This window comes from Staurois parvus, unplaced genomic scaffold, assembly GCF_062004578.1.
Source record: "Staurois parvus isolate SC_StPar_1 unplaced genomic scaffold, SC_StPar_1.0 ptg000025l, whole genome shotgun sequence".
Taxonomy (NCBI): Eukaryota; Metazoa; Chordata; class Amphibia; order Anura; family Ranidae; genus Staurois; species Staurois parvus.
In genome coordinates this window covers 26,265,049-26,292,726 of record NW_028317821.1, presented here as the reverse complement: position 1 = coordinate 26,292,726, position 27,678 = coordinate 26,265,049, and the positions used below count along the sequence as shown (strand labels likewise).

Here is a 27,678-nt window from a genome sequence, read left to right as displayed (position 1 = left end):
TGGGGGAAGCTCTGGAGAAGTCCTGGAGACAAGCATGGGAGGAGGAGACAAGGGAGCTAGAGAGTAGGAGGTCTTGCGAGGATCGGAGAGTACGGTTTGGGTGATATTTAGAGACAAGATTGGTGATGTAATTTGGGGTAGAGTTATAAATGGCTTTATATGTTATTGTTAATGTTTTGAATTTTATCCGTTGGGCAACGGGAAGCCAGTGGAGGGATTGGCAGAGAGGGGTGGCAGATATGGAATGGTTAGTAAGGTGGATGAGTCTGCCAGCAGCATTCATGATAGACTGAAGAGGGGATAGCCTGTGATGAGGTAGGCCAATGAGGTGGGAGTTACAATAGTCAAGGCGAGATATAACAAGGGAGTGAATAGGTTGCTTAGAAGTTTCCGAGGTTAAGAATGGGCATATCTTGGAGATGTTGCGGAGGTGAAGTCTACAAGATTTGGACAGCGATTGGATTTGGGGTTGAAAGGACAGATTGGAGTCTAAGATTACGCCTAGTACCCTGGCATGAGGGGAGGGACTGATGGTTGTGTTATTGATTTTGATGGAGAGGTCTGGGGAGGGGGCATGGGCTGGAGGGAATACTAAGAGCTCAGTTTTGGAAAGATTGAGTTTGAGGAAGTGGAGTGACATCCATGCCAATATGTCATTTAGTGGGCTAGTAATGCGAGAGGAGACTGAAGGGGTAAGGTGAGGAGTAGAAAGATAGATTTGTGTGTCATCAGCATAGAGATGGTACTTGAAGCCATGGGAGTTTATCAAGTGACCAAGGGAGAAGATGTAGATGGAGAAGAGAAAAGGTCCAAAGATAGAACCTTGAGGGACCCCTACAGAAAGAGGGAGTGGAGAGGAGGAGCCAGCGTTATAGGTAACAATGAAGGAGCGCTGCAATAGGTAGGAGGAGAACCAGGAGAGAGCAGAGTCTCGGAGGCCAGGAAAGTGGAGTTTTGTGAGGAGGAGGGGATGGTCAACGGTAACAAAAGCCACAGAAAGGTCAAGTAGTAAGAGTATAGAGCAGTGGCAATTGGTTTTAGCAGTTAGTAGATCATTAGTGAGTTTTAGTAGGGCAGTTTCAGAGAAGTGTAGTGAGCAAAAGCCAGATGGCAAAATAAAAAAAAGGTTTTGCCTTTAGTTATCAATTTAAAATGTTAAGTTTATCCTTTGGAGTGCTAAGAAATACATACATACATACATTTAATGAAAAGCATTTAAAAAATACAGATGGTTTCTTTTATTGTTACAAAATTCAAAGCAAGGCTTGACAAAACACTTAAATAGTTTGGGGAGAAAAGTACACAATGACAGTATAAACTTAGTAGAAAGAAGAACTTCCTGCTCTCTTCATCGACCAGATGAATTAAAGAATTAAAGAAACATATTTTTCCTGTTAGAACAAAAGATCTGACCCTTATATAACTCTTCAGTAGATTATTTTTAGTTCTAATAATGTTTTTACTTTACCATTGTTTCAAATTGTCTTTAAGGCCATAGATAAGTAAATTAAACATGACTGTTTCTTCCCACAGTAGAGCTAAAGCACCAAGATTAGGATATTGTTATTATATGAATTTGCGTGGTGCACATGTCATGTTCTTGGTCTGTATTTAAAGTATAGCTAAAATTAAAACTTTTTCTAGATTTGGATAGAGTGCAGAGCCTAGAACCATTGTCAGTTTTTTGTTGTCATCTGTATCAACGTTAGGGCGATTCATTGTCTTCAGTTGTCCTGATCAGCAAAATGTCTGGGTGAGGGTAAATCCAAACTTTTGAGTCACCACCAGACCAGATATACAGGGAAAATGTATCTATGGTTCTTAAAACAACTGTCTTAAGAGAGGATTTCCTTCACATTGAAAAGATATTGTCTCACTGCATGTTGAGTCTACAGGACAGAACTTGAAGTTAAATCTCCCTAATGATGCACAGATGGCAAAAAAAGCTCCCCTACTCTATCTAGAACGAAAGTACATTTTTGGTTTTAGATATACAATACTTTAAGGCTTGGAAAGTGGATCACTGTTAACAGTTACCAATACACATGAAAATTATATGGAAAGAAGGTTCAGTTTACTGGGCATGAGTGGAGTAATTTTGGGGAATTTGATTTAATCAAAATAGTACTGATCTCACCTAGGTAAAATGTTACAAAATTGAAAACTCTCAATTCCACCCAGTGAGCTACTTAGGTAAAATGTACTTGAAAAAAATCCAACAAAAAAGTAAAAATCTATTCTTTTTAGAGGTTGTATGCTTTTGGGGTAGTTTTAGCTTCAAATTTCAACTCTGCGTTTTGCATTTGATTGTTATTTGTGGATTGTCAATTTTTTTTGCTTTTTTTCAGTTGTCTTTTTTTTAATGTTAGAAAAAAACATAAAGCAATGGTTAACACTTCCACCTGGCAGCACTAGGGTTATTGGTTCGAATTCCAGCTATGGCACCACCTGCCTGGAGTTTGCATGTTCTCCCTGTGCCTGCGTTGGTTTCCTCTGGGTATTCTGGTTTCCTCCCACACTCCAAAGACATGCTGGTAGGTCAGCTGGCTCCTGTCTAAGTTGGCCATAGTAGGTGTGTGTATGAATGTGAGTTAAGGACCTTAGATTGTATGCTCCTTGAGGGTTAGGGACTGATGTGAATATACTATGTATACTGTATGAAAGCACTGCATAAGTTGAGAGCGCTGTAATAATAATAATAATAATAATAATAATAATAAGGCTAATGATGGGCCATTTTTTGGCATAAGAACAGGTCCAGGATAATTGAATGGAGCTTATGCAACCTTCAGAAATCATTTAAAGCCCATTGCACTTTTAAAATCCCTAGGTTTACCCACTTGCCTCCTGGGACTTCCAGATCATGTGATCACTGTGTAGTGCCCTCCTAGTTAGACTGCTAGGATGTTCTTTTGGCTGTTCTGGATCTCACAGGCTGCATTTTTGATTGCTCTTCCCTGCCTCCCAGAGGCTTCTGGAACTTTGAAGATTGAGCAAGGCAAATGGGCAGGCTGAATATTTATTATGCTCCAGCCCATCCCTGTGGAGGTTTGTTCAGAAGATGGCTGGAGAGGCATATACATAGTCTGGGATTTGGAGCAGCAATGTTCTCCCTCTTCCCCTTGTTGGAGGGAATCCACCCAACTGAATGGGGGATGCCCACCACCACCTGTAGAAGCAGATAACCAGAGTTTAGCTTTCTTTCATCAAGATCCCAGCTGTGGCAAAGCTGGAAGGCCTATTTATCAGTATAATCTGTTTTTGGAGCTAGTCAGGGAACCCCCACCTGAAACTTGATCTGCAGAACTCACTGAAGAGTGCCCAGTGGAATTTATAAGGAGTCTGACTGTCCTATGGCATTGTGAACATTAACCTCTTCCTCACTGAAGAGTGTACGGTGGATACAAGAAGGAGGCAGCAAGTGATTCTTTGACATTGTGAGTACTGACCCAATCCCAGGGTTGTTCTGACTGTGGGGTTGATTTACTAAAAGTGGAGAGTGCAAAATCTGGTGCAGCAGTGCATGGTAGCCAATCAGCTTCTAACTTCAGCTTGTCAGTTACTGTAAGTGTTGATTAAAAAAACGGAAGCTGTTTGGTTTCTATGCAGCGCTGCACCATATTTTGCACTCTCCAGCTTTAGTAAATCAACCCCTATGTGCTTTTCCCCCTGTGTGGATAAACCATTATTATTTCTGCTTGGGATAGCTTCTAAAAAGGGGCTCAGTGTCTGCCATCCGCACTTGTTCCTGTATAAAACTGCTCAGAGAGATTTGGGAAAGTGTAGTGTCCTCCTGTAAATATTTAATGTATCTGGAATAACCCATACTAACCCACACCCCATCCACGTTCCTCAGTTGGAAAACACCTAAAAGACATCCCTTAGACTGATCATTGAGCCATAATGAGTAAAATGTTTGCCATGGCTTGGGAACAAACTGGTTAAACTACAATGGCTCTTCCGGAGGAAACTCTACAATTATAATTGGCTATCATAATAGTCACATGAGCCTGTGCCAGCAGGTCCCAATCATAAACAGTGACTGAGAGCTGTTGGTGACAGCTTGGTTGCTGTGCCAGGAGCATGCATTGAGCATGCTCTCAGCACAGAACAGCAGAGTTGGCTGAGGCGAATATGTGGTGACTGGTTATTAAAGTCCAACTGCTGTGCTTCTGCATATATGTTTTATGCTATCAGAAAGTAGTTAATTTCACCTTCCTCACTCAAATATATTTCAGCAAAATGACATTTTGCTAAATTCTCCTGATTTTCATTGGAGTTTTGGTAAAAAAAAAATATATAAAATTTCACTTGTTCCTATACTGTACCCATTCCCTGACAATAACCAGGGAATGAATATGGTGCTACCAACTTTGCTGCCTGATAGCTTTTGGCTTGGGTATCATTCAGGAATAGAGAGAAGTTATTATATTTTGTGAGCTGCTTGCGTCACCCATATACACAATGATTTCTAGTTATCCCTGCAAGATAATGCTGGTCTACCTAACTTGGCCATCACAAGAGCCTGGATTTCAGCAAAGCCAACATAGAACATGCCCAATGTTGTGAAGGCTGGAAGGTACTGCACACATCAGACTATCTGTAACACATTATAATATAAAATAAAGGGATCCAGACTGCTACTGGTTGCCTTGACTTTTCAGTCCAGCTAGGCTCTAATTGTTGCTTGTCCTGAACACTGTGTATATTTATGTTGGTTGAGTAGTGTACTAAAAAATAAAAATGTAGAGCTACTCACACGATAAATTAGTGAATATGAATATATCAAACAAATATATCAATAAGTGACAATAACAAATCAACTATTAATCCAGTGATTTTCATGCAAAGGCAATTATATGTGAACACAAACATGTGATGGTGATAATAATTCAAAACAATTCGTGCAGATTGGTCATAACCAATAAACTTAATAATAATAGCCTAAAACATGTGAGAACATATATATCTTTCTCTACAAATCAATTCAGTGTAAATAATATAAAACCACACGTGCATCAAGTGTAGTGAAACCACAACGTGGAAAACTTAATCAGTGCTCTTTAAAGTCCAAACAATGCTGGTGGTAATATTTTGATGACACTCAATCATGCAGGTATTTGTGTGCAAGTGGGTATGACGATCCGACCACCGTCTGGATAAGCCTCTCACTTCACCACTTCGACCCTTGCGGGTCACAGCGCTTTAATGGATCCTTCCCACAGATCCTCCAAGCCTGCAATCACTCCAAACGGTCGCTCCTTATCGCACCCAAATACCTCATGGATCAATACTCCACTGATGGCTTCTCTCCAGGCAAAATCAAATGTAGCACCAGTCTCTCAAATAAGACAAAAAATAGATCCTCCCATAGTTTAATAAATTTAATAATAAAGTAGGGACAATCATAAAGTTCATTAACTCACATAACAAGTAGCAGTGTCCAGCAGTTCAAAAAACCCCATGCTTTCGGATGGGGGAACGAATGTATGGGTGTACAACAGGGTGTACAGGTGTACCAAGATGGCCGCTACACCGGAAATGCGTCAATATGTCAGGCCGACGCGTTGCGTCACGATATCATGTGACTTCCTCAGGGTTATGACCAATCTGCACGAATTGTTTTGAATTATTATCACCATCACATGTTTGTGTTCACATATAATTGCTTTTGCATGAAAATCACTGGATTAATAGTTGATTTGTTATTGTCACTTATTGATATATTTGTTTGATATATTCATATTCACTAATTTATCGTGTGAGTAGCGCTACATTTTTATTTTTACACGTTTATGGTAATCACTGGTATATGATTTAATGTTAGCAGCTTCTCCTGGTTTGGTTTAGTGTTGAACACTTGTGAGCGCAGGAGGTTCACACCACTACTGTTATGAGTAGTGTACTGTGTACTTACATTTAACACACTCTGGTTTCCTACTCCTACAACCAAACTACTGTCAGAGAAAAGTGACAGTTTGTCGACCATTCTCATCTTCAGTTCTAGGTGGACTGATACAGAAGAGGCACCTTGGGGGTTATTTACTAAAACTGGAGAGTGCAAAATCTGGTGCAACTCTGCATATAAACTAATCAGCTTGCAGGTTTTGCTGTCAAAGCTTAATTGAACAAGCTGAAGTTAGGAGCTGAATGGCTACCATGCACAGCTGCACTGGATTCTGAGTGCTCCAGTTTTAGTAAATCTCCTCCACTTTCTCTTTTATCATTTCATTTGTTACTATATCTGCTCTTGATCGTGAGATTTTAAAGTAACAGTAAATTCTAGTTTAAAAAAATGTATTCAACTTGCCTTCAGCGTCCTCCAAACCTCTTCAAAAAAATCCTTTTTTTGTTGCTGTGATCCAGCTTCCTGTTAAAAGGCTACATTCATTGTCCCACTGTATGTAGGTTCCACTGTATGTAGGAACATAGCCACCCTCTCTTGATCACTCCTGAGATTGACTGTGGACTGTGGCATTTGTGGTCTGCAAAGAGAAGTACACATGACCACAACTAAAATGCACTGCTTGTTACAAATGTGATGGGAAGAAAAGGAGAGGTTTGGGAGCTCATGGAGGACTTCCCAAGCAAAGATACAGTAAGCAACAAAAACAAGACAAAAAAAAATAAAACAGAACCATTAAGTAGTTGAAGTGTATGAATAGGTTTTGGAGAATAAGGATATAGTTTAGAATGATTTTAAGGCCTCAAGCACACTGGACATTCTTAACATGGCTGTTAGGGGCATCTGGAGTTTTTTTATTTCTGCCTCTAAACGTCCCTGCATGCTAGCCTATGCTTGCGTGCACACAAACGCATTTAGAGGAATTTAAATCCAGAAAAAAAACATTTCCAGCACATTGTGGAGCAGCTGCATTATGGCAGAAAAAATTCTTGACACCTGTAAATGGGTTTAAATGCACATTAATGCTAAGTGCATTAAATTTTTCAGTTTTAAGTAATTTTAGTGGCTAGAAAAAAAACAAGATTATTATTAGAGATGAGCGAATCGAAGTATCCGAAGTGGAATTCGAGTCGAATATCGGAAAAATTTCGATTCGTGCCGAATCCGAAAAATAGCCTAATTCGGACGCGCGAATCGAAATTTTTCAGAAAATGGCGGCTGACATGTGCGGCGACGGAGCGGGGATGTCTGGGAAGGCGCGCAGACAAGGCGCGCTGACCCATAATGCATTCCTCAACTACATGTGATCGCATCAGCCTATCAGCAGCCAGCCAGCCAGCACTGTGTAATGGTCGAGCTATAAATAGCGGCCATTTTGGAATTCTTCATTTGCCTGCAGTTATTGAACAGAGGCAGACCGCTCTGTACTAGGGACAGGGACAGAGTTAGGGCCACAGAAACGATAATTGGGGACAGAGAAAAGTTACTTAGGGACAGAGAACCATTACTCAGGGACACAGACTTGTTAATGAGGGCCACAGAATCGTTATTTAGGGACAAAGAAACGCTAGTTAGGGCCACAGAATTCATAATCAGGGACAGACAGAATTGTTACTCAGTGCCAGAGAATTGTTACTTAGGGCCACAGAAACGTTATTAGGGCCACAGAATTGTTACTCAGGGACAGACAGAATTGTTACTGAGTGCCAGAGAATTGTTACTCAGGGACAGACAGAATTGTTACTGAGTGCCAGAGAATTGTTACTTAGGGCCACAGAAACTTTAATTAGGGCCACAGAATTTTTACTCAGGGACAGACAGAATTGTTACTCGGTGCCAGAGAATTGTTACTCAGGGACAGACAGAATTGTTACTGAGTGCCAGAGAATTGTTACTTAGGGCCACAGAAACTTTACTTAGGGCCACAGAATTTTTACTCAGGGACAGACAGAATTGTTACTGAGTGCCAGAGAATTGTTACTCAGGGACAGACAGAATTGTTACTGAGTGCCAGAGAATTGTTACTTAGGGCCACAGAAACTTTACTTAGGGCCACAGAATTGTTACTCGCACAGACACAGAATTGTTACTCGCACAGACACAGAATTGTTACTGAAGGCCACAGAACTGTTACTTAGGGCCACAGAATTGTTACTCGCACAGACACAGAATTGTTACTCGCACAGACACAGAACTGTTACTGAGGGCCACAGAACTGTTACTTAGGGCCACAGAATTGTTACTCGCACAGACACAGAATTGTTACTCAGGGCCACAGAACTGTTACTTAGGGACAAAGAAACGCTAGTTAGGACCACAGAATTCATACTCAGGGACAGACAGAATTGTTACAGAGTGCCAGAGAATTGTTACTCTGGGCCACAGAAACTTTACTTAGGGCCACAGAATTTTTACTCAGGGACAGACAGAATTGTTACTGAGTGCCAGAGAATTGTTACTCAGGGACAGACAGAATTGTTACGGAGTGCCAGAGAATTGTTACTCAGGGCCACAGAAACTTTACTTAGGGCCACAGAATTTTTACTCAGGGACAGACAGAATTGTTACTGAGTGCCAGAGAATTGTTACTCAGGGACAGACAGAATTGTTACGGAGTGCCAGAGAATTGTTACTTAGGGCCACAGAAACTTTACTTAGGGCCACAGAATTGTTACTCGCACAGACACAGAATTGTTACTCGCACAGACACAGAACTGTTACTGAGGGCCACAGAAACTTTACTTAGGGACAAAGAAACGCTAGTTAGGGCCACGGAATTCATACTCAGGGACAGACAGAATTGTTACGGAGTGCCAGAGAATTGTTACTCAGGGCCACAGAAACTTTACTTAGGGCCACAGAATTTTTACTCAGGGACAGACAGAATTGTTACTGAGTGCCAGAGAATTGTTACTCAGGGACAGACAGAATTGTTACGGAGTGTCAGAGAATTGTTACTCAGGGACAGACAGAATTGTTACTGAGTGCCAGAGAATTGTTACTTAGGGCCACAGAAACTTTAATTAGGGCCACAGAATTTTTACTCAGGGACAGACAGAATTGTTACTGAGTGCCAGAGAATTGTTACTCAGGGACAGACAGAATTGTTACTGAGTGCCAGAGAATTGTTACTTAGGGCCACAGAAACTTTACTTAGGGCCACAGAATTTTTACTCAGGGACAGACAGAATTGTTACTCAGTGCCAGAGAATTGTTACTCAGGGACAGACAGAATTGTTACTGAGTGCCAGAGAATTGTTACTCAGGGCCCCAGAAACTTTACTTAGGGCCACAGAATTTTTACTCAGGGACAGACAGAATTGTTACTGAGTGCCAGAGAATTGTTACTCAGGGACAGACAGAATTGTTACTGAGTGCCAGAGAATTGTTACTTAGGGCCACAGAAACTTTACTTAGGGCCACAGAATTGTTACTCGCACAGACACAGAATTGTTACTCGCACAGACACAGAATTGTTACTGAAGGCCACAGAACTGTTACTTAGGGCCACAGAATTGTTACTCGCACAGACACAGAATTGTTACTCGCACAGACACAGAACTGTTACTGAGGGCCACAGAACTGTTACTTAGGGCCACAGAATTGTTACTCACACAGACACAGAATTGTTACTCAGGGCCACAGAACTGTTACTTAGGGACAAAGAAACGCTAGTTAGGGCCACAGAATTCATACTCAGGGACAGACAGAATTGTTACGGAGTGCCAGAGAATTGTTACTCTGGGCCACAGAAACTTTACTTAGGGCCACAGAATTTTTACTCAGGGACAGACAGAATTGTTACTGAGTGCCAGAGAATTGTTACTCAGGGACAGACAGAATTGTTACGGAGTGCCAGAGAATTGTTACTCAGGGCCACAGAAACTTTACTTAGGGCCACAGAATTTTTACTCAGGGACAGACAGAATTGTTACTGAGTGCCAGAGAATTGTTACTCAGGGACAGACAGAATTGTTACGGAGTGCCAGAGAATTGTTACTTAGGGCCACAGAAACTTTACTTAGGGCCACAGAATTGTTACTCGCACAGACACAGAATTGTTACTCGCACAGACACAGAACTGTTACTGAGGGCCACAGAAACTTTACTTAGGGACAAAGAAACGCTAGTTAGGGCCACGGAATTCATACTCAGGGACAGACAGAATTGTTACGGAGTGCCAGAGAATTGTTACTCAGGGCCACAGAAACTTTACTTAGGGCCACAGAATTTTTACTCAGGGACAGACAGAATTGTTACGGAGTGCCAGAGAATTGTTACTCAGGGACAGACAGAATTGTTACTGAGTGCCAGAGAATTGTTACTTAGGGCCACAGAAACTTTAATTAGGGCCACAGAATTTTTACTCAGGGACAGACAGAATTGTTACTGAGTGCCAGAGAATTGTTACTCAGGGACAGACAGAATTGTTACCGAGTGCCAGAGAATTGTTACTCAGGGACAGACAGAATTGTTACTGAGTGCCAGAGAATTGTTACTTAGGGCCACAGAAACTTTAATTAGGGCCACAGAATTTTTACTCAGGGACAGACAGAATTGTTACTGAGTGCCAGAGAATTGTTACTCAGGGACAGACAGAATTGTTACGGAGTGCCAGAGAATTGTTACTCAGGGCCACAGAAACTTTACTTAGGGCCAGAGAATTTTTACTCAGGGACAGACAGAATTGTTACTGAGTGCCAGAGAATTGTTACTCAGGGACAGACAGAATTGTTACTGAGTGCCAGAGAATTGTTACTCAGGGCCCCAGAAACTTTACTTAGGGCCACAGAATTTTTACTCAGGGACAGACAGAATTGTTACTGAGTGCCAGAGAATTGTTACTCAGGGACAGACAGAATTGTTACTGAGTGCCAGAGAATTGTTACTTAGGGCCACAGAAACTTTACTTAGGGCCACAGAATTGTTACTCGCACAGACACAGAATTGTTACTCGCACAGACACAGAATTGTTACTGAAGGCCACAGAACTGTTACTTGGGGCCACAGAAACGTTAATCAGGGACACAGAATTGTTACTGAGGGCCACAGAACTGTTACTTAGGGCCACAGAATTGTTACTCGCACAGACACAGAATTGTTACTCAGGGACACAGAATTGTTACTCAGGGACACATAATCGTTTAATTAAAGAGTATGTCAGACAACATGCAGAGGAGTGGCAGAGGAGGCAATGTTTTAGGAGCGAGCAGACGTGGCAGCAGAGGAAGGGGTCGAGGCAGCACTATTCGCAGCCAGAGGCCAGTGCTCCCGGTGTCATCCAGCGGTCGTGTCTCCACCGACAACCCTGCCGTCGTCGATTGGTTGGCTCGGTCGTCTTCCTCTTCCCAGGTCACCTCTGACACCTACAGCCAACGGTCGGTGGGTACGTCAGACACAACCGTTAGTTGGCATGGCCCGGGACCTAGCCCACTGAAATCACGTGTCCTCTACCTGCCCCTGTCCTTTGGTGTTCCCTCACCAAGCGAAGTATCGCATGCTGTGGGCTCAGCCCCACTGTACAGTGAGGAAGAGCTAACAGAGGGCGGTCAGGAACGGGGGGAGACATCCGCCTTTTCAGCAGCTAGGCGAAGAAGTAGTGGCGAGGAGAGTGGCCCAGTAGCCGGTCTAGAGACAGGTCTGTCTCCTGACCCAGACGCAGCCGAGGGGGCTAGTAGTGAGGCGGAGACCCTACTTGATGATGAGGAGGTTGATCGCACTTGGCAGCCTCGTCGTCATCAGGCAATTTCTTCCGCATCATCAGGAGAAGAGGGTGGCAGCTTGGCAGTGAGCGAAACAGTCGGTGGGTTGCCCAGGAGACAGCAGGAGGGTCGCAGCAGTGTCAGTGGAAGCAGTGTCAGTGGAGCTAAACGGCCACGGAGTAGAGCACCAGCTCCACTGCAGCCTACCACCACGGCCAGTAGTGGTGCCGGTGTGCACGGAGGAAGCAGCAGTCAGCCAGTGAGGAGTATCGGGGGCAAAGTTTCCTACTCGGCGGTGTGGCAATTTTTCGTCAAGCCGCCCGAGGAAGTAAACGTAGCCGTATGTCGACTATGTGGCCAGAAAGTCAAGCGTGGCCAGGGGGCCCATGTTGGGACTATTTGGGCCATGTTGGGACAATGGGAGACCTCCCATTGCTGCTGTCTCCATCGCCACACTCTGCCATGTGCCACTTTCAGGTCTCCTCACACACTGCTGGTGTGTTCAGTTTTTTGACATAGGGTGCTGGCAGATTACGGGCCTCCCATAGCTGCTGCCAGGCCCCTAATCTGCCATAGGCCCCTATATACCGCCTCCTCATGCTGCTGCCAGGTCCAGAGTCTGTCATGGGTCCCTGTACGGCCTCCCATTGCTGCTGTCTCCATCGCCACACTCTGCCATGTGCCACTTTCAGGTCTCCTCACACTGCTGGTGTGTAGAATTTTTTGACATAGGGTGCTGGCAGATTACGGGCCTCCCATTGCTGCTGCCAGGCCCCTAATCTGCCATAGGCCCCTATATACCGCTTCCTCATGCTGCTGCCAGGTCCAGAGTCTCTCATGCCATGTGCCACTTTCAGGTCTCCTCACACTGCTGGTGTGTTGAATTTTTTGACATAGGGTGCTGGCAGATTATGGGCCTCCTATAGCTGCTGCCAGGCCCCTAATCTGCCATAGGCCCCTATATACCGCTTCCTCATGCTGCTGCCAGGTCCAGAGTCTCTCATGGGTCCCTGTACGGCCTCCCATTGCTGCTGTCTCCATCGCCACACTCTGCCATGTGCCACTTTCAGGTCTCCTCACACACTGCTGGTGTGTAGAATTTTTTGACATAGGGTGCTGGCAGATTACGGGCCTCCCATAGCTGCTGCCAGGCCCCTAATCTGCCATAGGCCCCTATATACCGCCTCCTCATGCTGCTGCCAGGTCCAGAGTCTGTCATGGGTCCCTGTACGGCCTCCCATTGCTGCTGTCTCCATCGCCACACTCTGCCATGTGCCACTTTCAGGTCTCCTCACACACTGCTGGTGTGTAGAATTTTTTGACATAGGGTGCTGGCAGATTACGGGCCTCCCATAGCTGCTGCCAGGCCCCTAATCTGCCATAGGCCCCTATATACCGCCTCCTCATGCTGCTGCCAGGTCCAGAGTCTGTCATGGGTCCCTGTACGGCCTCCCATTGCTGCTGTCTCCATCGCCACACTCTGCCATGTGCCACTTTCAGGTCTCCTCACACACTGCTGGTGTGTAGAATTTTTTGACATAGGGTGCTGGCAGATTAAGGGCCTCCCATAGCTGCTGCCAGGCCCCTAATCTGCCATAGGCCCCTATATACCGCCTCCTCATGCTGCTGCCAGGTCCAGAGTCTGTCATGGGTCCCTGTACGGCCTCCCATTGCTGCTGTCTCCATCGCCACACTCTGCCATGTGCCACTTTCAGGTCTCCTCACACACTGCTGGTGTGTAGAATTTTTTGACATAGGGTGCTGGCAGATTATGGGCCTCCCATAGCTGCTGCCAGGCCCCTAATCTGCCATAGGCCCCTATATACCGCCTCCTCATGCTGCTGCCAGGTCCAGAGTCTCTCATGGGTCCCTGTACGGCCTCCCATTGCTGCTGTCTCCATCGCCACACTCTGCCATGTGCCACTTTCAGGTCTCCTCACACACTGCTGGTGTGTAGAATTTTTTGACATAGGGTGCTGGCAGATTAAGGGCCTCCCATAGCTGCTGCCAGGCCCCTAATCTGCCATAGGCCCCTATATACCGCCTCCTCATGCTGCTGCCAGGTCCAGAGTCTGTCATGGGTCCCTGTACGGCCTCCCATTGCTGCTGTCTCCATCGCCACACTCTGCCATGTGCCACTTTCAGGTCTCCTAACACTGCTGGTGTGTAGAATTTTTTGACATAGGGTGCTGGCAGATTACGGGCCTCCCATTGCTGCTGCCAGGCCCCTAATCTGCCATGGGCCCCTATATACCGCCTCCTCATGCTGCTGCCAGGTCCAGAGTCTGTCATGGGTCCCTGTACGGCCTCCCATTGCTGCTGTCTCCATCGCCACACTCTGCCATGTGCCACTTTCAGGTCTCCTCACACACTGCTGGTGTGTAGAATTTTTTGACATAGGGTGCTGGCAGATTATGGGCCTCCCATAGCTGCTGCCAGGCCCCTAATCTGCCATAGGCCCCTATATACCGCCTCCTCATGCTGCTGCCAGGTCCAGAGTCTCTCATGGGTCCCTGTACGGCCTCCCATTGCTGCTGTCTCCATCGCCACACTCTGCCATGTGCCACTTTCAGGTCTCCTCACACACTGCTGGTGTGTAGAATTTTTTGACATAGGGTGCTGGCAGATTAAGGGCCTCCCATAGCTGCTGCCAGGCCCCTAATCTGCCATAGGCCCCTATATACCGCCTCCTCATGCTGCTGCCAGGTCCAGAGTCTGTCATGGGTCCCTGTACGGCCTCCCATTGCTGCTGTCTCCATCGCCACACTCTGCCATGTGCCACTTTCAGGTCTCCTCACACACTGCTGGTGTGTAGAATTTTTTGACATAGGGTGCTGGCAGATTATGGGCCTCCCATAGCTGCTGCCAGGCCCCTAATCTGCCATGGGCCCCTATATACCGCCTCCTCATGCTGCTGCCAGGTCCACAGTGTCTCATGCCATGTGCCACTTTCAGGTCTCCTCACACACTGCTGGTGTGTAGAATTTTTTGACATAGGGTGCTGGCAGATTACGGGCCTCCCATAGCTGCTGCCAGGCCCCTAATCTGCCATAGGCCCCTATATACCGCCTCCTCATGCTGCTGCCAGGTCCAGAGTCTGTCATGGGTCCCTGTACGGCCTCCCATTGCTGCTGTCTCCATCGCCACACTCTGCCATGTGCCACTTTCAGGTCTCCTCACACACTGCTGGTGTGTAGAATTTTTTGACATAGGGTGCTGGCAGATTATGGGCCTCCCATAGCTGCTGCCAGGCCCCTAATCTGCCATGGGCCCCTATATACCGCCTCCTCATGCTGCTGCCAGGTCCACAGTGTCTCATGCCATGTGCCACTTTCAGGTCTCCTCACACTGCTGGTGTGTTGAATTTTTTGACATAGGGTGCTGGCAGATTATGGGCCTCCCATAGCTGCTGCCAGGCCCCTAATCTGCCATAGGCCCCTATATACCGCTTCCTCATGCTGCTGCCAGGTCCAGAGTCTCTCATGGGTCCCTGTACGGCCTCCCATTGCTGCTGTCTCCATCGCCACACTCTGCCATGTGCCACTTTCAGGTCTCCTCACACACTGCTGGTGTGTAGAATTTTTTGACATAGGGTGCTGGCAGATTACGGGCCTCCCATAGCTGCTGCCAGGCCCCTAATCTGCCATAGGCCCCTATATACCGCCTCCTCATGCTGCTGCCAGGTCCAGAGTCTGTCATGGGTCCCTGTACGGCCTCCCATTGCTGCTGTCTCCATCGCCACACTCTGCCATGTGCCACTTTCAGGTCTCCTCACACTGCTGGTGTGTAGAATTTTTTGACATAGGGTGCTGGCAGATTACGGGCCTCCCATTGCTGCTGCCAGGCCCCTAATCTGCCATGGGCCCCTATACCACCTCCTCATGCTGCTGCCAAGTCCAGAGTGTGTCATGGGTCCCTGTACGGCCTCCTATTGCTGCTGTCTCCATAGCCACACTCTGCCATGTGCCACTTTCAGGTCTCCTCACACTGCTGGTGTGTTGAATTTTTTGACATAGGGTGCTGGCAGATTACGGGCCTCCCATTGCTGCTGCCAGGCACGTAATCTGCCATGGGCCCCCGTACCGACTCCTCATGCTGTGACGTTGCAACAAGGTGGAATTCAACCCTACATATGTTAGACCGCCTTTACGAACAGCGAAAGGCCATCACCGATTTCCTGATGTTAAAAGCGGATAAAGGTACTCCCTGTGTAACTTAGATGTCAGCCATTGGCAGCTCATGCGTGACACCTGCGCTTGCTCAGGTCCTTTGAGGAGGCCACGCTATTCGTGAGTCGGCAGGACTATGGGATGAACGACGTCATTCCTCTGTTGCACGTCCTGGAACAAATGCTGTTAACAATGGCTGGTCAGGGTGCGGTAGACGTGGCGCACAGATCTCAACGCCACATGACCCCTGTGGGGGCAGGACAGGAAGAAGAGGAGGAGGTAGAGGAGGACATTGGTGCTCAGGAATTATTGAGTGAAATGGGTGGTTTTTCCACTCAGCGGACAGGAGTGGAGGAGCAGGAGCATCTGGTAGAGGAGGAGGAGGAGGAGGAGACAGAGGACCCAGACGCACCGTGGCAGTATGCTGTGGAGATGGAGGCAGGGAGTCCCTCGCATTCCTTGGCACAAATGGCCCATAGCATGCTCGCTTGCTTGCGTAGCGACAGCCGAATAATAACCATCAGACAGAGGGATGACTTTTGGCTGTCCACCTTGTTGGACCCTCGCTACCGTTCAAAAATGGTGGCCTTTTTCACACCTGCTGAGAGGGAGGCCAAAATAACGTACTATAAAAACCACCTATGTAGTCAGCTGGTCTCTGCCTGTCTGCGCCAACGTCCATCCTCAGACACTGTGGGCCCTGTGCGCTCGCGTTCCGCTGCCATGGCAGCAGGGGAGGGGTGGGGTGGTAGGAGCAGTGGCAGCTCCACCAGCAGCGGCTGCCTCAGTCTGCAGTCGATGATGAGTAGCTTTCTTCACCAGCGCAGTGAGGAAACTACTAACCAGCCGCAGCAGCAGCAGCAGCAGCAGCAGCATCAGGTGGACCTGGAGCAGGACCTCAAACAACAGGCTTAGGCCTACTTGGACAGCACCCTGCCAACCGAGGTAGACAATCCCCTTGACTACTGGGCAACGAAACTTGACCTTTGGCCCCAACTAGCTGAATTTGCCCTTGAAAGGCTGTCATGCCCGGCCAGTAGCGTGGCATCGGAGCGCGTGTTTAGTGCGGCAGGAGGTATTGCAACTCCGCGGAGGACACGACTGTCCACCCAAAGTGTGGAGAGACTGACGTTTGTGAAAATGAATCAGGCGTGGATTAGTCTGGATTTCAAACCACCAGTTCCTGACACAACTGACTAAATCCGCCATGAATCATGCCCCAAACATGTGCCACTTTCAGGTCTCCTCACACTGCTGGTGTGTTCCATTTTTTGTCATAGGGTGCTGGCAGATTACGGGCCTCCCATAGCTGCTGCCAGGCCCCTAATCTGCCATGGGCCCCTATACCGCCTCCTCATGCTGCTGCCAAGTCCAGAGTCTCTCATGGGTCCCTGTACGGCCTCCCATTGCTGCTGTCTCCATCGCCACACTCTGCCATGTGCCACTTTCAGGTCTCACACACTGCTGGTGTGTAGAATTTTTTGACATAGGGTGCTGGCAGATTACGGGCCTCCCATAGCTGCTGCCAGGCCCCTAATCTGCCATGGGCCCCTGTTGTCGCTTGTTGGCATATTCCGCTCGTTCAGATGCTCCTTCTCCTGCTACTCCTCTTCACGGATTCCGTCAGCAGTCTTTCTTGGAATCCGTTTCCAAGAGACAACAGTTTGCGAGCACGCACCAGACGGTGCAGAAACTGAACGTCCGCCTGTCCAAGTTGCTGCTGCCAGGCTCGTAATCTGTCATGCGCCCCTGTACCGCCTCCTCATGCTGCTGCCAGGTCCAGAGTGTGTCATGGGCCCCCGTACCGACTCCAAATGCTGCTGCCAGGCCCGTAATCTGTCATGGGCCCCTGTACCGCCTCCCCATGCTGCTGCCACGTCCAGATTGTGTCATGGGTCCCTGTACGGCCTCCCATTGCTGCTGCCAGGCCTGTAATCTGCCATGGGCCCCCGTACCGACTCCTCATGCTGCTGCCAGGCCCGTAATCTGCCATGGGCCCCTGTACCGCCTCCTCATGCTGCTGCCAGGTCCAGAGTGTGTCATGGGTCCCTGTACGGCCTCCCATTGCTGCTGTCTCTATCGCCACACTCTGCCATGTGCCACTTTCAGGTCTCCTCACACTGCTAGTGGTTTCCATTTTTGTCATAGGGTGCTGTATGGCCTCCCATTGCTGCTGCCTCCACCGCCACACTGTGGCTCCACACTCTGGTTTTGGCCCCGTGACTGCCCAAATGAGTGAAGTGTGCGGTGATTCTAAGATCGACGGCACTCATCTGCATGTCATACTGCCTGACAGTATTATTTCTCTTCCCCAGCAGACTCCAAGGGCATTTAAATTAAAGGTACAGTGTTCAGCACTAATATTAAGTCTCTCTGAAGCCTAGAAACACCCTTTTTTAAGTTAAATTCACAGCGAATATATTCGACTCGAATCGAAATTTTTCTACGAATTCGCCGAATCAGTCGAATCGAATTTTTGAATACTTCGCTCATCTCTAATTATTATGACCAATGGAATGAATTAACGCTTAACAGCCTCCCTCCCGCCCGCTATATAAGAAAATGATGGGAGGGCGGTAGTTATCTCATTCTGGGAAGACGTCATATGATGTCCTCCCACTCTAGCTGCGCATGCACGCCCACGGGGGGCATGCAGCGTGGCGATTGATGGTGCATTGTGTCCCTGGAACACAGTGGATCACCGATCGCAATAAAGAACCGACATAGGCGCTATCACATGATCAGCTGTGTTGCATGTAAATAGGAAATGCCGGTTATCAATAGTCCTCTCCTCACGCTGACAGTGCGCAAGGAAAGGAGAGCCAGTAAGCAGCATTTCTCAGAGGGGACATGTACACCGATCATTAGGGCACTGATCATCAGTGCCCTGATTCAGTGTAGCCCCATCATTGCCATCTGTCAGTGCCCATCAATGCCACATACCAGGGCCCATCAATGCACATCAATGCCACATATCAGTGCACATCAATGCTACATATCAGTTCCCATCAGAGCTGTCTTTCAGTACCAATGATCAGTGCCAGTCAGTTCTGCATATCAGTGCCAGTCAGTGCCACCTATCAGTGCCAATCAGTGCCACCAATCAGGGCAGTCTATCAGTGCCAGTCAGTGCCGCCTATCAGTGTTGTCAGTGTCACCTATCAGTGCCCGTCAGTGCCGCCTAACAGTTCCAATCAGTGCTGGCTATCAGTGCCATATATGAGTGCTGCCTTTCAGTGTCCATCATTGATGCCTGGCAATGTCCACCAGTCATGCCTATCAATGCCCATCAGTGCCACTTATCAGTGCCCATCACTGCAGCCTCATTAGCGCACATTAGTGAAGGAGAAAAATTACTTAGTTACAAAATGTTATAACAGAAACAAAGAAAAAACTTTTTTTTTCAAAATTTTCAGTCTTTTTTAGTTTGTTTATCAAAAAAAAGCAAACCCAAAGGTGATTAAATACCACCAAAAGAAGCTCTATCTGTCAAAAACAAATGCTAAAACTTTTGTTTGGGTACAGGGTTGCATGACTGCACAATTGTCATTCAAAGTGCAACAGCGTTGAAAGCTGAAAATTGGCCTGGACAGGAAGGGGGTAAAAGTGCCCAGTAGGAAAGTGGTTAAACACGTTGCACACATTTGCAAGCATCAATAGTTTTTCTTCTACTAAATGCTGCTAGCAGGAGGAAAGGCATCTAGGATAGATTGCAAAATGTCCAGTGTGAATGAAGCCTAAAGCTAGCAAGTCCACAGGGGTAGAAGTGTGGCAGTACAAAACAGCTGAAACATCTCCAGAGTGTTGAAGGAAAATATATGATACAATGACCCAGAATTTTCTGTAGACTAGCTGAACATAGTTTCTTGGTAAAACAGCAAAAGAAAAGATGGTGTAAGTCATAACAGACGTGCTTCCATCACCCTTCGACCTAATGGTAGACATGCAGGAAAACTGAGACTTTACATTTACATTCCTTAGCATCTCCATTGCGTACTGCTGGTACAAAGCAGTTTTAGGTTGATTGTTATTGGTTATCAGAACTATGTTGAAGTTTTAATGTTGTTAAAAGAACATTTATATGTTGACATAGCAATTTAGGCGATTAGGCTATTATTTATATAAATTCAATAAACATGAGCATCTTGGGTTCTTTTTTCAACTGAGCACATGAGTAAAACCTTTCAGATGTGGTTTCAGCTAGTCTTTAGTGGAAAATCACATCTTACATTCATAGCATACTGCAAAATTTCTTGTGCTAGTTTATAGAAAAAGGTGCAAAAGGTTGATACAGCCAAAGCCGTATAATTCAGTAGATATTTTGAAATCAAGTGCTGTTCTGACAATTCCTATAAGTCTACCACCATGAAATGTATTATTTTGGTACTATGCAATGTATACTATCTTCAAATTTTTTTATGTTGCAAAAAATTAAAAAAAAAAAAAATCTCAAGCAGATTTTTACCCATACCTAGATAAAAGCTAGATAAAAATAATGTTCTTTAGCAAGGAACATACATTCCACATCAATAATTATGCTACCAAAATTAGTGTGTGCTGTAAATTGCCTCCAGCATTGTATCTGTTTCTACTTGCTGGATGCTGCCATGTTGTTGACACCAACAGCTTGTAAATCATCAGCAGTAAATTATAAAGTGGAACTAAACCCATCAATTTAATGGTTTCAAAAAACAGTTACATTGCTGGAATGCTGGGATTGTTAAATGTCACATTTGCATGGGTTCTCAAACTATCAAACCATCAAATGGCTGGTGTTCTAACTGACCACATGTGCAGCACCATAGCAGTTGCAGATTAAATAGAAGCAGCTTCCTTGGCTGTAAAGTATAGGAGGGTTTAATTTTGCTTTAAGACTGTCAGCAGATCGGCCTCTACAAATTTGGCGGTGCCTAAAAATAGAGAGCAACTGAGCATGTGCAGAGCAGGGTGAGACATTACTGTATTACTGGATTTTAAACAGTATAGACGCTTATTAGTAATGTGTTACATAGTAGCTATACCTGCAAGAGGGCCTGAAGTAATCTAGCAGGACTTAATTTTCTGATTGAAGTCCCACTTTAACTATAAAAACAAAAGTAATCAAAAGCTGAACAAGAAAATAAATTTGAATTTGTAGCTTAATATTTTACGTTGTAGAACATACTTGCTGTAGAACACACTCAACACTTTTTAATAGATCTAATCATATAGAACAGGAACAGAAAATAAATGGTTACACTATAATTCCTTTCCTGCTGTTACTGTCAAAAGGATACTGTATGTCTTATGTAATTATATAGTTGAACTTGAAATGTGAAATTATACAGTGTTCAGGTTAAGAGATGCATTGTAAAAATATATACCAATTTTCTTTGTTTTTTTTTGTTTTTTTAGATTCAAGGTGCAATTATTGTGGCTTCTATCTTGCAATTGTTGCTGGGATTTACAGGACTGATTGGACTTTTACTGAAGTTTATTGGACCCTTATCTATTACACCAACCATAACACTTATAGGGCTTTCTTTGTTTCAGGAAGCAGGAAAAAAATGTGGTGCACACTGGGGCATTGCCGCATTGTAAGTTATTACTGAAATATCACTATGTGAAGACTTAAAGTATTGCATGTAGTCTTGGTGTGTTGCAGTATCTATCTATCTATCTATCTATCTATCTATCTATCTATCTATGATAAGCCATCCCAATGCCCCAAGCTTCCTCTGGTACCATTAACATGGTCAAATGTAGGAGCATTAATAATGTGATCTACTGTAAGCTGAACAGAAGGCTGATAACTCAAACAAAATCACTGATGGGCTGATGATATTGGAACACAAGTCCCCTAACCTTTTTCTGCATCAGCCAAATGACAAAAGCTGTGCCATTTGGTCAAATGACTGGCACCAGAAGGAGCATTGAGCACTCTTGTATTTAGAAAAGACAAGTATTTAATGTATTTTATTGGTTTAAAGGCTCAGGTTTGGCAGAACAGGTGCCCATCAGAATTTGAGTATAGGTCAGATTAAATCATACCCAAGCCCCAAAACAAAAGTTTAACCGTTTCAATATCGTGCAATTTTACACCTTCCTGCCCAGGCCATTTTTCAGGTTTCAGCGCTCTCACACTTTGAATGACAATTGCGCGGTCATACAACACTGTACCCAAACTAAAATTTTATCATTTTCTTCACACAACTAGAGCTTTCTTTTGGTGGTATTTAATCACCACTGGGGTTTTTATTTTTTGCTAAATTAACAAAAAAAGACCAAAAATTTAGAAAAAAAACCACATTTTTCTTTGTTTCTGTTATAAAAGTTTACAAATAAATAATTGTTCTTCATAAATTTAGGCCGAGATGTATTCTGCTACATGTCTTTGGTGAAAATAACCCAAATTAGGATGTATTTTTTAGTTTTTAGGAAAGTTATAGAGTTCACAAACTATGGTATAGATCTGAAAATTGATCAAACCTGAAGTACTGACGGCCAATCTAATTTCTTGAGGTCCAAGAATGTCAGAATAGTACAGATATCCCCAAATGACCCCTTTTTGCAGAGTAGACAGTCCGACGTACTTCATAAGAGGAATGGCGAGTTTTTTGAAGTTGTATTTTTTTGTCATAATTTTTCGGAAAATGAAAAAATGAAAAAAATTATTTTCACAATTTTTTTTTTTACATACTGTCACCAGTGCAGTACAGCGTCATCATATAACTGGCATGGCGGTGAACAGGGACGCTAACTGGTGACAGTATGAAAAAAAAATATATATTTTTTTTTTTTATTTTTTTTTATTTTTTTATTATATTTAATTTTTTATTACATTTTTTTTAATTTTGTTAAGTTTTTTTTCATATTTTACTATGACCAAAATAGTACAATGTTACCATAGTAACATTGTACTACTTTGGGGAAGTGATCAGTATTTTTTTTTTTTTTTTTTTTTTTTTACACAATTTGCTTATAGCAAAGAATTACTTTGCTATAAGCAAGCATTTACCAGAATGAAATCGATTCATTCAGCTTTTTTTTTTTTTTTTTTGTGCTTAGCTGTGATATGGTCACAGCTAATCACATGACATGTGCATGTGATTAGCTGTGACCATTCACAGCTAGGCACTAGTATACAATGGATGGCATCATGAATGAAGCCATCCATTGTATACAACTGTCATGTGACCTGCTGTGATTGGTCACAGCAGGTCACATGGTACCAGCAACGGGAGCCGGTACTCGGATCTGTCATCGGCCGTGTCCGAGGTGCACGGCCGATGACAGATCGCACTGCTGCGCCGCTCTGCACTAGCGCAAACGGCGCATGTGCGGGAGCACGCCAAATGGCGTGCACCCGGAATGAAGATACACATCTGAAGCCGCCAAATGGCCATTGGCCGGGCGGCTAATGGTTAATATGTTGTGGCTCACCAATTCCTAAATGGGGATGGTCAAGTTGTTTTTTTAGGCTTTTTTCCCCCCTTTATTTTCATTTGGTGATCCGGCCAATAAAACACTCCCTGTCTCAGAGTTGCTACACTCTGGATTAGGTAGCTACAGAGCAGTGTTGGACAACAACATTGTCAATCTGTGGATAGGGTGGTGTTAAAAGCAGTAGCAAATCTAGATGCGCTTTAACAGAGGTCACCAGAACAAATAGGGACACAGATTGCAATTACACCATGGCAAGAATTATAGCCACTCACCACTCTATTGAAAACTAATTAGCCTGCTTGATTGCCCCCATAGCAAGATGCTTGCTATTGGGGGCAATTGGCAAGTGGCAGGAGCCAGGACCACTGGCGGGGACCAAAATCATTGCACAGAGCAGGTAAGTATAATACAGTTGTGTTCAAAATAATAGCCACTAACCTGATCAATCACTGTTTTTGGTAGAAATAATATTTCTACATGGCAAATAATTTACTAGCATGTGTAGTAGAGTAATAGAAATCCAACAGTCCCAACAGTCATGACATGCATGCTGCTGATTCTGTGTATTTGAATCACTAATTGAAAGGGGCATGTTCAAAATAATAGCAGTGTGTAGTTTTATTAGTGTGGTCATTCATTCTTTGAAAAACAGGTGGCAATTATTGCCCTTATTTAAGGAAGGAAGGCAGCAAATGTTGTACATGCTGGTTACAGTGCATTTCTCTCTGAAATTCTGAGGAAAATGGGTCGTTCCAGGCATTGTTCAGAAGAACAGCGTACCTTGATTAAAAAGTTGATTGGAGAGGGGAAAACATATAAAGAAGTGCAGAAAATGATAGGCTGCTCAGCTAAAATGATCACAAATGCTTTAAAATGGCAACCAAAACCTGAAAGATGTGGAAGAAAGCGAAAAACTACCATTTGAGTGGATAGAAGAATAGCCAAAATGGCAAAGACTCAGCCAACAATCAGCTCCAGGAAGATCAAAGAAGGTCTAAAGTTACCTGTGAGTACTGTTACAATTAGAAGATGCCTATGTGAAGCCAAGCTATCTGCAAGAAGCCCCCGCAAAGTCCCACTGTTGAAAAAAAGACATGTGCTGAAGAGGTTACAAATTGCCAAAGAGCACTGTCAGGGTTCGCCACGGCGCATAGGTCTGTGCATGCGCAGATTGCCAAGACACAGTAACACGCGGGCGCTAAGACCTGGGCGCCCGTGGCGGCAGTTGCGGCCGCGCATGCGCACTCGCGCGCACAGGCGCGCGCTTGTCACCAATGACAGAGCAGGGCGCTCTATTTAAAACCGGCTCTTGCAATGCTCAAGTGCCGTATGGTCTTACTCCTGTTATCCTGTTGTATCCTGAGAGATTGCTTGTTGCCGACCCTGCCTGACCCTGATCCGTTGACCATCTCCTGCTCTGATTCCTGGCTTGTCTGACCATTCTTCTGTTTGCTCCTGAACATATTGACCTCCTGTTACTGAACCTGGCCTGTGACCCGTTTATCCCACTGCCTGCCGCTCTGTACCGTTCTGCCTCCACCGTTACTGACCCCGCCTGTCTGACTATGCTTAATTCACCTCTTCACATCAGGCTCTCACCCGCTACATACCACTGGCAAGTACCTCTACCACAGCTGGTTGTACCCAGGGGCCGTGACCTGGTTTCGACCTGCTCCAAGTCCATCCCCACCATCAGGGGCTCTGGTGAACAAGCAGGTCGGGGCTTAGATTCAGCGCCTTGGGGAATTCCGGCCTGTGGGGCGCTAGAGGCTTCTGTCAGTCGGTTCCTGACAAGCAGATTGACTGGCCTAAAGAGAAATGGCGCAACATTTTGTGGACTGATGAAAGTAAGATTGTTCTTTTTGGGTCTAGTGGCCGGGATCATGGATCATGGATCAGTTTGAATACATCTGAATACTTGAAGAGGTCATGCTGCCTTATGCTGAAGAGGAAATGCCCTTGAAATGGGTGTTCCAACAAGACAACGACCCCAAACACACCAGTAAACGTGCAACATCTTGGTTCCAGACCAACAAGATTGACGTTATGGAGTGGCCAGCCCAATCCCCGGATCTTAATCCAATAGAACTTGTGGGGTGACATAAAAAATGCAGTTTCTGAGGCAAAACCAAGAAATAGAGAAGAACTGTGGAATGTAATCCAATCATCCTGGGCTGGAATACCTGTTCACAGGTGCCAGAAGTTGGTTGACTCCATGCAACACAGATGTACAGCAGTTCTCAGAAACAGTGCTTATACAACTAAATATTCATTAAGTGATTCAAAGGAAAGCAAAATCTTCAAACATTTTTCAGTTTATATAGTGAATGTTTGAGTTTGTAAAGAAGAATACAAACACTGCTATTTTTTTTGAACAGTCTAATATTCACTTTTCTTCAATTTTTTTAGAGGAACAACACAAATTTGATATATTTTTCTTCATGTTTTGATTTGGAATAGAATGTATAGTGTTCCCAATGCATTTGTGTGTATGGAAATAAAAGCTATTAGAAGGATTTTGAGCTGGAGTGCGCATGCGCGGCCGGCGGGACGGACATGTCCCGATGAGGCTCCGGCTCCCCGTCGGGTGACAGCGCTGTGGAGCAGCGGGACCCGGCCCGCGATACAGCTCAGGGGGCTCCGATCCCCGCGGCACCTAACCCAGGGTTTGATTCGCCCTAACCAACGGCGGATTTGCCGCAGCTGGTCGGAGAAATCCAACAGGGGACTCTGTCCCCATACTGAGCCGCACACAGGCCCGCCCACTAATGCCTGCACTTTCTTGAGGCAGAGGAGAGGGAACGAGAGAGCAGGGGGGCTGACATCTACATAACAGCCCCCCCTTCTTACAAACAGCAAAATGGTTAAAGGGGCACCCCGGCACTAGGTCCCCCCTCCAACCAAAACAATTAAGGAGGCCCTGTCAAAGGCCTCCGCAAAGATGGCCGCCACCCCAGCTCGTGGAAGCAAGCAAGCTGCAGGGGCATATGCAGCCCTACAAGATCCGCAGCCCAGCCATCCCTGCACATCTGAGGGTGAGTCTGACACTGAAACGGACATCTCTGCACAAGCCCTGACGCCTGACCTTACGCCCCCTGACCTACTGTCACGCTTCAAAAAAATGCTACACAAAGCTTTGAAGCAGACCTCGGACCGCATCACTGCCACACTATCTAGGGAAATCCGTGAACTAGGACAACGTACTGCGGACCTAAAACAGAGGGTAGATGGTCTTGATGCCTCGCTTCATACACAAACGGATGACCTTGATCTCCTGCGTGACGAAAATGCAACACTAGTGACATGACTAAAGGACTTTGAAAACCGGGCACGGCGCTCAAACCTGCGTATCCGTGGCCTTCCGGAAACGATCGTCGATGTCCAATCAACGGTAACAGCTCTGTTCCAAGAGCGTGCCCCAGCTATCCCAATCAAAAGATTAGAATTGGATAGAGTACACAGGGGATTAGCACCGCGACGCACGGACGGTCCGCCACGTGACATTATTGCCAAGCTCCACTTTTTCCGCACCAAAGAGAAACTCCTACAAGCTGCCCGTAACGCAGAATCTTTACAGTTCCAGGGTCATACCTACCAACTATTCCAAGACCTATGTCCCTCAACTATCTCCAAGCACAGGGCTTTGAAACCTCACCTACAAGTACTTCAACAACACGCCATACAATATAGGTGGAGCTTCCCTTTCGCAGTGCGCTTCCGATACCAGTCTCAAGATTACACCTGCAAGACTCCAGAAGACCTACTAGACACCTTGCGGATCTTACAACTACATCCCCCAGCGACGCCTTCAGAAAGCGCCAAGCGGAGGTCCACATCCTGCTCGCCGCGGAAGTCCTTCCCCGCGCGTGCTACTGAAGGCCCACTCAACCTCCACAAACGTGGACGTTTTTCATCTCCGCGTCTATCTTCACAAGATACAATGGACTGAACTACAGTATGTCCCAAGTTTGTCCTTCTTTTTCCCACTTTTTTTTTTTTGGCCACACACACCAAACGGTGTACTCTTTTGACTGTCACTGCGGTTACCACCGCTGATATCCTTTCTCCCTCTACCTGTTAAATTTTGGTTGCTCCACAACCTGGGGATTGTTCTGCACCCCCCCCCCCGGGCTCCATTTTAGTTTAGTTTAGTTTATATTTGGGAGCCTAGGCTTTAACGGGCATGCGATGCTACACCCCGTCCCCCGTGATGTCTCACTAGTTCTGCTAATGCCGTCTAGGTCTGGGATACCATGATATTCTTGAATGTGTTTTCTTTACACACCTGTTTTTTCTACCGGGACCACGCCACCATTTATCAATCAAGTTGCTGTCATCCTCACGGACCGTGTACCTGCGCACTCCAACCTAGCCCCTGTGTTATTGGTTATTTGATAACACTTGGGCTACTATTGTTCCCTAGCCCACCCTGATTTAGGGTGTCCTTGGGAGCCCACCTTTTAGGCCTTAAATGGCC

The 27,678-nt window shown here is 45.7% G+C and overlaps 1 protein-coding gene across 1 annotated transcript in view; it reads left to right on the top strand.

Annotated features, from left to right (window-relative positions):
* The window catches only part of LOC149472001 (solute carrier family 23 member 2-like), a 194,677-nt gene that overhangs the window by 46,632 nt on the left and 120,367 nt on the right, over positions 1 to 27,678 (top strand). The window contains exon 4 of the mRNA XM_089652729.1: positions 21,171 to 21,352. Coding sequence (XP_089508855.1) covers positions 21,171 to 21,352 — 182 coding nt within the window. The remainder of the gene's footprint in view (positions 1 to 21,170; positions 21,353 to 27,678) is intronic.